This window comes from Pteropus medius, unplaced genomic scaffold, assembly GCF_902729225.1.
Source record: "Pteropus medius unplaced genomic scaffold, Ma_sr-lr_union100, whole genome shotgun sequence".
In the NCBI taxonomy this organism is placed as follows: Eukaryota; Metazoa; Chordata; class Mammalia; order Chiroptera; family Pteropodidae; genus Pteropus; species Pteropus medius.
The window spans coordinates 15574604-15584822 of record NW_024352787.1 but is presented as its reverse complement, the minus strand read 5'-3'; the positions used below and the strand labels follow the sequence as shown (position 1 = coordinate 15584822).

Below are 10219 nucleotides of genomic sequence, written 5' to 3'. Positions count from 1 at the left end.
AGAGGAATACTAAAATTCTACAAATCAAGAAGGGTAAAAGTAAAGGCATTTATAGTTAGGACAAAAAGAAAGCACATGGAGTTTCTTATTAGATACTTATAGAATAAAGGGAGGAAAATGATCTGAAGCAGAATTGTTTTGAAAGTCAAATCTCTGCCTCTTGCCCCATTAAATGCAAAGCTCAGTTCAACTGAAGCTTCCTGAACCACTTCTTCCATATTCTCGTTTATTCTTTTCATTGACCTTAAAAATAAGCCCTTTCTTTGTGTCTCAGTTCTTTGGTCTTGCAACCCATTTCATGCATCTCTAAATGTTCCAAAACTCTGGTCATTTCTAGCATGTGGATTCTAGCTTTTAATCACTTAAATATCATAATGCTCTTAATGTTCATAGCCCCTCTCTATTTTTGGTTTATATTTTATAAATATTGCCTTCACTAATTCTCTTTTCTAGTTCCTTACTGAGTTATGAATTTAAGTTTGTAAAACAGTTATTAGCAATGACACATGGAAATGTTTAAAATTCACTAGGTAAAGGGAAATAAGGAAGAAGAATAATAATGATCTTTACAATTATCGGGTGCTGTTTGGCCACCAATTAGTTGATAAGGATTGATCAAAAGAGTTTTCATCTTTTGCTCAATTTCTATTCATGGACCAAAATAGCTGAATCTCAGTCCTTAAGTTTAGCCACTATATAAATTTTCTATTCTGCAAGATGAGAATTTAAAACTCTTATACCACCCTTCCTTCCCTTTTCTGCTTCAAATAAAACACAATGTTTAAGAGGTTTTTATTATGGCTATGTAAGTATACTGTAACATTTCCTAAATAATTTTCATGGAGGTGATAACTGCCTCACTTTTTTGTTTGCTTTGTTTGCTGTGTAGCTGTCGCTAATTCTTGCCAGTTTTCACCAACGGGATTGTAAAACCATCCCCTACGCACTGGTTTTCTCTTGGTCAGTTTTCAGGTAATCTGACAATTCTAGCCCAGCTCCAAACCCACACCTCCAACACCATTCCAAGAACTTTCTCTCTTGGAACTCTGTCCTCTGCTCTAATCCAAGCTAGTTGTGCGTTTGAAACTATATTCTCCTCTCTCCATTGGTTGGCTGGGTTTTAAAATTCTAGGTTAGAAATAATTACCTTCCATAGTTTGAAAGGCATACTCTACTCCTGTCTAGATTCTAGTGTTACTGATGAGAAAAGCCTAATGCTATCGTATATGTGTGATGACATGACAGATCTTGGTTATACCTTTTTTCTCCTCTACAGCTCTTAGGATCATTTCCTTTATCCACAGTGTTCTGAAATTGCAGTGATGTGCTTTTGTGTGGGTTTCTTAACATTGATTGTGCTGAGCAATCAGCAGGCCCTTTCACTGTAGAAATGTATCTTTCAGTTCTGGTAAATTTTCTAGTATTGAGAAATTTTCTCTTTTTGTTTTTGTTTCTAAAATTCCTATTAATTGGAACTTTGTTGGATCCTTTTGTTGTCATATTTTTCACTTGTCTTTTTATTCTACTTTCTAGTAGATTTTTACCTACTCTTCCTACTCTTGTATTGATGTTTTAAGATTTGGGATATCATTTAATTTTGAAGAACTTTTTCCTATATTCTGTCACCTCCCCTTTAAAAAATCCTCTTGATTCATGGATAAAATATCTTTTATCCGAGGATGCTAAAGAATATTTTTAAACATCATTTTGTTCGGCTTTCTATTAACTTCAAATTCTAAACAAAAATGTTTGGAAATGCTCTTTGTGCGTAAGCCCCAAATCTACTTATGGAGGAATGCTGAATATCAGTATCTATAAAGCATTTCTCTATGATCTTTGATTTTCTCAGTTCTCCAGAGAAAACTAGGATTTTAGGGAGAGGTGGTGAGGAGAGTGCGAGAGGAGTGCCAGCATTCTGGGAGGGGAAGAAGGGCAGAGAAGATACCCATAGCATTTCACCATTCAATAGGAAAACTTTCATTCTTATGTGTCTAGAACCCCTCTGGTTCCCTATCCCTTCAGAAAGGGGGACAACTTCCTGCTGTTGTTGGAAAGTTCAGCTGCTGGATCCTGATAAATTTCACAAGAATATCTGCCCTAAAGTACCATCAGTCAGCGTCATGGAGCAAACCACAAAAATCCACAGACCAGTAACAAGGGACTCGCCCTATTACTGCCATGTACAGTAAGGCCCAAGAGTGTCCCTAAGGTGATCTTTCCCTAACTTAAATACTAAAAATCATACCGAGGAGTGGAGATTTACCATGCTCATGAGACATGCCACACATTCTGAAGAAGCATGTACTCGCTCTGCTTAGGCACCAAGAAACCTCTACATGCCTAGACAGCTTTTACCCCACTTACTCCCTTTAATACCCTGCCTCAACTTCTCTTGGGGAGCCACCCTAACCTTTCTCAGTGTTGGTTCTCTTCTACACAAGCTTAATAAACCTTTGCTTCTTGAACTTTTCTCGTGGTGATCTCTATTTCCATCCTGGAGGATCACCAAGGACTTAGGATGTCACATTGTCATCATCAAACTCTAGTTCTCTGCCTGGAGAAGAATGGGTAGCAGCCCGGTTGCACTGGATGGGAGAGAGGACTTGGTTGTTCGCTCTGATGCAGGATGGCAAATTTCCCCAAGTGCAGGAGAGACCAAGCCCCGCACTGAGAGAGAAGAATTCTTAATGGAGAGTGTAGAAAGAATTAAAACATGCCAAAAGGAAAAATTAGAGTCAAAAAAGAAAAATTATTAGAGAAGGGTAACACTCCATAGACAGAGCATGGTCTCAGGCACAAAGTGAGTGAGCCTAAAAGAGACTCAACACAGAAAAGAGTGAGCAGGACCCTGAGTGTTCCTGGAATTCAGTTTATATTTCATTCTTTAATTTATGTTGAGTTAGTTTAAAGACTGCTCATTTCCTTTGATACGGACATACAGTGAGAAGGATAAGAGTATGTAGTGTGAAAAGGCCTGCTGGCAGGTCCCAGCCTTTAATCCATAGGTTCCACATGGTTTTAGCCATAGAGAATGAATGATTTTGTTTTGTGTAGAGTAGCCACTTAGACATTTTTCTGTTTCCCATTCACAGGTGTGGGAAATGGGTTGTCAGCAATCCCAGCAGAAATCTTTGTTTTGCAGGTGTCCTTCTGACCTGGCTGCTGATCAGCATATTGCAGTCTCTGAATGTAGCCTGATTTAACACTAGTTCTCTTGCTGCCTCCCTGTATTAGTTCCTTATACAAACTCTTAAGCAATGCTCATTTTCAGTCCTGCCTCACTGCTCCCTTTCCTTCTGCCTTCCAGGCTTGTCTGCAGTTGCAAAGCCTTTCCAAGGTTTTGCTTTGTGAATCACTTGATATAGATTTCTCCACTCTGCTAATGATTCATCCTGCAGAGAGGCTGCCTGGGTACAAATATCCTCTCTGCGGGGGACTTAACTGTAAAATGTATCTACCTTTTAGGTTATTAAGATTGAATCATTTTATATGAGAAAAGCACTTAGAACAATGCCTGCCATATAGTAACATTGAATAATTGCTACTGCCCTTTGTGGTAGCGGAGGCTGAGCTAACTCTTTCCTATAAAGGTTGAAGGTTGTTCACTTCCCTTCCCATAATAGGTAAGGGACTTTTCAGTGTCACAGCTGACATGCCATCTGCCCTGGTCGGTCATTCCCCTTATGGTCCACCAACCAATCAAAATACACTTTACTTATATAGAAAGAACATGAGGAAGTATAAGATGTGTATAAAAGGGGAAACCCCGCTGTGATTGGGGTCAGCCTTTGGAAGTGAATCCGCTGAGCCGGTGCAGCACCCACCCATAAACACTACTTCTTGATTATTGCTTCAGTGTCTTGTCTCTGTCCAAGTATCCTGCAACATTTCATCTTCCGAAAGAAGTATGTGCAGTCATCTTTTGTTCTTTTTGTTTTGGGGGGTTTATTTTTTTTTTTAATTTTTTACTGTTTTTTAAGTAATGTTTGGGGAAGGAGCAGGCATATATAGGATTAATTTTAATTGAAGTTCTATTAATTTTTAAAATTAGCCTTTATCAAAGCCTTAACATTTCTGAGTGACTTTGGGCACTCTACTAGGCTAACATAAATTTCCCAGCCCCTTAGAAGCCACCCAGTCATTTGTCCTTTTGAGGAAGGCAACTCATATCTACAATATCACACTTCATGGAGAGCCCAGGACGATGAAGTGCAAAGTGCTTTGGTTCGGAGTCAGAAATCCCAGCTTCAGCACTTAGTAGATGTGTAACCTCTGACAAGCCCCTTCAGCCTGTTTCCTCTTCTGCTAAACTTAATGTAGGAAAGAGGCAAGAGAACTAAAATGTTAAATCAACCTACATTCAGAGACAGCAATGTGCTGATCAGGTCTGCAGCCTGGCCGCGAAGAAACCTGCAGAACAAAAGAAGATTTCTGCTGGCGTTGCTGACAACCCATTTCCCCACACCCTGAAGGGAAAACAGGAAAAACAGTCTTTAAGAGGCACTCTACACAAGATAAAATCATTTATTCCCTGTGGCTAAAACCATGGGGAACACATGGATTAAAGTCTGGGAACTGCCAACAGGCCTTTTACATTACACATTTTTACTTTTTCATACAACATACTCTTATCCTTCCTCATTGTATATCTATATCAAAGGAAAATGGTTAAACTGTAACTCGCAGGTACTAAAGAATGATAAACTGAATTCCCCAGAGTCCCTCTCAGTGCCTTTACTCTATCATCTTTATTTTCTCTGTCCCTCTGTTACCGGAGAGTGGAGTTCCCTCTCGACGTGTTGTCCAGGCTCTTGATGTCTTGAACAAAGAAGTAAGCAGGACATCGAAGTACACCAGATAAGAATAGCTTTATTAGAAGCGACAGTACTCTTCCCCACATGGAAGCAGACCTGAGCAAGAGAAGAGTGGCTGGCTCAAAGGTCTGGTAATAATGCCTTTGGAGTTTTTATCCCTATTTGCTGTGGATGGTTACTTTTCTTAGAGTAGTGGCCTTCCTTGATTGACAACTAAGATTGACAGCACTCAGTGTGACTCATTGTTTGCTTTCTGAGCTTGTTCGTTCCCAGAAGTCAGTTGGTTATATTAATGAACTTCTGGGCATATGCATCATATTATAATGATGGTATAATGAAGCTCAGGTGAATTGAAAGTCACTGGGGTCTTTATTGTGCAGGTGCGAGTGACTGGCTGAAACTAGTACCCAATTATCTGCTTACTTATTTCCTTATATGAGTTACTTTTAGCCCCCAAATACCCTCTGGTTCGCTTAATTGTGGGCAGACTGGGGCGGACCCTTTCTAGAATAGGATGACCTCAGCTTCTTTGCAGGCAGATCGAGATCCCCTATCTAATTTTCCTGACTAACCCTTTTCTAAGAGCCATGAACCCCTTTTTTATTAGTATGGATGTTGAGGGATAGGTGGGCTCTTCTTTATCTGGTTCCTGCTGAGGAGGGTAGTAGTCCCTGCCTATTGGGGTTTCATGGAGCTCTTTCCCTCTCTGCCGTAGTCAGGACAGGGTCTTGGGTATCCTGCTGAGGTGCTGCCTCTGTCCCTAGACAAGGAAAAACAAAGATACAAACTCGTTAATTAAATCATATATCTAGTTATGTTTCTATTATTGATTTGCCTATCAAGTGGGTAAAGGAAAACAGGCTTTGTTAATACATTTCATAAAAGAAAAAAGAGTCCTTTTTGGACTCTAAGGGCCCTGTTTTGGACTAAAGCCATTCTGGCCTTATAATAGGCCAAGGAAAAGGCTGAGTTTCAATGATCCTTATAGCCAGAGGACCTGAGTCACAAGTTTGAAGGTAATTAAGTTTGAGGGAGAGGGTCTTTCTCCAAAGAAAGGAGGCAAGAAAAGACTTAACTAAGTTTATTAAGAATTTTGCAAGTGATGGCCTGTATCATCTCTCTCAGGCTCTCAGTGCCTCTGAGAGACAACAGCTCTGTTTTTGGAGTGTTACCTCTTTTCTAATAAACTTTCGATTCTAACTTTGACACATGTTTAAATTGTTTACACTCTCTGCCAAATAAACGGTCTTCTCTCTCAGTGCTGGGCTTGGTTCTCCCCTGCCCCCGGGAAATTTGCCCTGGCCTGAATCAAAATGAGCCCCAAATTTTTCTAAGAAAACCATTGCCTGACACTTGGTATGTGTTTGAGCTTGATAGCAAAAAAGGTGTAGCTGGTTGGAGTAAGGGAGTCGTGCTCAGTCGGGAGATTTTCTCCACCAAAATGCACTGCCGCCCACCCAGGCAAAGTCCAACTGCTGATTAGGTGCTAGGGTGTTGAGTAAGCCTGCCTGGGACCCAGAAGATGGAGCTATGACCGTCCCAGTGGGAGTGCGGTACAGCCCTGTGAGCTCCTCCCCTACACCTTCTTGGCACTGGGCGGCTGCAGGCCTCCAGACTCATCATGTAGCTGGAGCTGGGCGCCATCAACAAACATGGCCGTCGCACTAGCGTCAGCGGCGCTGGAGGAGGGGGCCCGCGCTGCCGCATGGGAATCGCAGGTTCCGTGTCATTCGGCGGGGGTGAGGGAGCACGTGATGCGGGAGGCGCCGGAGGCGGTGGGGCTCGCGCAGGCGGAGCAGCGGCAGCGGCCTGAGTGGGGTGGGGGCTGCTCCGTGAGGTTTCTCGGCGGGTCCCAGCCTAGCGCGCGCACGTGCCCGCTGCTCGCGCTCGCGGTCCTAGTCGCTGCGGGTGAGGAGCCAGGGACGGGAAGGGAGGAGGGAGCTGGGCGCCCTTTTGAGGCCGGGAGGGGGCTGGGCCGGCCCAGCGGGGAGGTTGGCTGGCGCCGGGCCGTGTTCTTTCTGCCGGCTCTCGCCTACACGTCCTGGCCCCGGAGCTATTTGAGCTCAAGCCTCCCTGGCAGGCCTCAGCGGTGCAGGTGGACCGCGCAGGGCCTGAGGGCCCAACACCGGCCCGGAAGGCCCCATCGACCTCCAAGTTGCCACGGACTGCACCGTGGAGTTTAGTTGATCTTCGGGCTTTTCCTTCAGTGTGGGAGCGGGAGCCAAATTAGTAGGCTCCTTCGGTCTTTAAAATGTTCTGGTTGACGTCAAATGCAGGAACTAGACAGTCTTGAATCCTCGGCGGGTGTACCGTGTGCCCCTGGGTAATCACCGGTTAAAAGAGACTCACTTGTTTAGGAGGAAAAGATTAGAAAGCTTTAATGTGGTCAGTTTAGTGGAAAGCCTTGCTATGGACAATTTGCTAACCAGCTAGTCTGTGGATATTTTTATTCTAATAATTTCATCTTGACTTTCCGAGCTTTTATTAATATTTCTCTACAGCCAAAGAATAAGGCTGCTAATAGAGAATTCCTTACATAGCATATTGCCGAAGTCGTGTATTTAACTCTGACCCGAATCATGCTGTGAACCCATGACTTTCAAGTTGAAAAAATGGAGGTCTAAAGTGTGTCAGAATCCAGCACATCTAAGGAGATCAGAAGTGTAGCTATCATCCTTTCCTTAGCTATCAGTGGAGGGAGTCACTCTGAAATTAGACATGCAGAAGCTCAGGTTCCTAGACTCAGACTCTATAAATTCTTTCGGTAGATTGAAATTTTGTAATCCTTAGGAATTGATTGCCATAATTCTTGAGGACTGTTTCAGTTTGCTTTGTTTCTTTTCACAGGAAAGAAAGAATGCTGTCAGCATGTCTGCACACTCCATGCTCTGTGAACGAATCGCCATAGCCAAGGAACTGATCAAAAGAGCAGAATCACTTTCTAGAGCAAGAAAGGGTGGCATTGAAGGTGGCCCAAAGCTATGCAGCAAATTGAAGGCTGAATTAAAATTCTTACAGAAAGTAGAAGCTGGGAAAGTAGCTATTAAGGAATCTCATTTACAGAGCACTAATCTAACACACCTAAGAGCCATAGTGGAATCAGCAGAAAACCTCGAAGAAGTCGTTAGTGTTCTTCATGTTTTTGGTTATACAGATACCTTGGGAGAAAAGCAGACCCTTGTGGTGGATGTTGTTGCAAATGGTGGTCATACTTGGGTGAAAGCCATTGGCCGAAAGGCTGAAGCTCTGCATAATATTTGGCTGGGCAGGGGCCAATATGGTGACAAAAGCATCATTGAGCAAGCTGAAGACTTCCTTCAGGCCAGTCACCAGCAGCCAGTGCAGTATAACAACCCTCACATCATCTTTGCATTTTACAACAGTGTCTCCAGCCCCATGGCAGAGAAGCTGAAAGAAATGGGCATATCTGTGAAAGGAGACATAGTAGCAGTTAACTCTCTGTTAGATCACTCTGAAGAGCTCCAGCCTAGTGAGAGTGAATCAGACGAAGAGGGCCCTGAACTTTTGCAGGTGACCAGAGTAGACCGAGAAAATATACTAGCAAGTGTTGCGTTTCCAACAGAAATTAAGGTTGATGTGTGCAAAAGAGTAAATCTGGACATTACTACTTTAATCACGTATGTATCTGCCCTTAGTTATGGAGGTTGCCACTTTATCTTTAAAGAAAAAGTGCTCACAGAACAAGCAGAGCAGGAGAGGAAAGAACAGGTTCTACCACAGCTAGAGGCATTTATGAAGGACAAGGAGCTATTTGCTTGTGAATCGGCTGTCAAGGATTTTCAGTCAATTCTAGATACTTTAGGAGGACCTGGGGAGAGAGAGAGGGCCACTATGCTAGTTAAGCGAATTAATGTGGTACCAGACCAGCCTTCTGAGCGTGCCTTGAGACTAGTGGCCAGTTCAAAAATCAATAGTCGCTCATTAACAATTTTCGGGACTGGAGACACCCTCAAAGCCATCACAATGACTGCCAATAGTGGTTTTGTCAGAGCTGCCAACAACCAGGGTGTTAAATTTAGTGTGTTTATCCATCAGCCCAGAGCACTTACTGAGAGCAAAGAGGCTCTAGCCTCCCCCTTACCAAAAGAGTACACAATTGACACTGAACACTAATGATATCCTTTAAATACTGTCATGGAAATAAGTTATTTATACCAAAGGCTGGGTCTTCCCATCTTAAATGGAAAAAAGGGTCTATAGTGAAAATAACTTAGAACTCAAACCAGTAGAGTTGATTTGTATGTCTCATCTGTAAAGTGTATTACTTAAAGTAGAAAAAGCACAAAAGACAACCTTATTTATCAAATTCTACATTAAAACAACAGAAGTACATCTATGTATCACAATGCTTTTATTTGATTCAGTAGGGCTACAACCCCCCTATTAGTAATTGCATTTTATGGAATGGAATATAGCTACTATACTGCATCTTGTATTAAATATCTGGAGAAAACTGAAGCTTGTTTTTTATTATGTTGATATATCAATTGATAATGGGTTGAGACCGGGAGGTAATAGTTTATAATTTTAGATTCTAAAGTTATGACCATTAACGAAAAGAAACATTGATTGCTATGTGTCAGGTACAGTCTGTGGGTATGTTTACAAAGAGTACATTAATATAGAATAAAAGTGAATTACAATCATGCAAGTTCCTATCAATGGACCTATTGATATACCTTTGTGAAGAGGATAGCCAACAATCTCACTACTGCAAGCCTAGAATATTTAAGGTAAAATTTTTGAACAAACTGAAAAGAATTATATAAAACATTTTAAAAGAACTTAGATTTTACTTTTAAGTACAGTCCCCATACTGCGAATATTTGAATTACGAATCTTGCCTTCCTTGTTTTGTTGCAAGTGGCAACTGATTTATCAGTATTATGTCACACTTATGAAATATAGGCAGGGAGATTACATACCTGTTGAATGGCTGAAGTTATATTAAAAAGATTTTTATGCCTATATTGTGCTAGGTGCTTTATTAATTTGTATCAAACCAAACAGCAAAATAGGTATGTATTCACATTTTAAAAAGTGGGAAATTGAGCCTTAGAGCTTAAGCTGAGTGTAAGAGCCAGTATAAGATAATTTTGTGTCCCCACGGCCTGAACTTTTTCTACTGTGCCAACTCCTATTTTGTGAGAAGGGAAAGTCAATTTACGGCCAGAATATTTGATGGGAAGGTAGAATTTGATTATGAACATTTAGAAATTAAATGCAAAATTAAGTTCATGGAGTGATTCAGAGATATTCTATTATTCGGAACACATTTCTTAGGGGAAAAGGTTGTGATTGGGGTTCCAATTTAATGTAGAGAGGTATATTTAACTTGCATTTGCAACTTAGATTGTCTAGCATTAGAAATTAGACTTAGGCCT

General features: G+C 41.6%; 1 protein-coding gene across 4 annotated transcripts; it reads left to right on the top strand.

The window, feature by feature from the left end:
- Window positions 1-6270: 6270 nt before the first annotated feature.
- Window positions 6271-9803, top strand: CUNH7orf25 (chromosome unknown C7orf25 homolog). 4 transcript variants are annotated; one of them, XM_039849399.1, is made up of 2 exons: window positions 6271-6532; window positions 7662-9803. In XM_039849399.1, the coding sequence occupies exons 1-2, from the start codon at window positions 6467-6469 to the stop codon at window positions 8946-8948; spliced, it is 1353 nt and encodes a 450-aa protein (XP_039705333.1). In that variant the 5' UTR covers window positions 6271-6466; the 3' UTR covers window positions 8949-9803. The 4 variants fall into 4 exon arrangements, with proteins under 4 accessions (XP_039705333.1, XP_039705334.1, XP_039705332.1 ...); XM_039849400.1 differs by having other exon boundaries at window positions 6429-6528; XM_039849398.1 differs by having other exon boundaries at window positions 6531-6553.
- The last annotated feature ends 416 nt before the right edge of the window (window positions 9804-10219 follow it).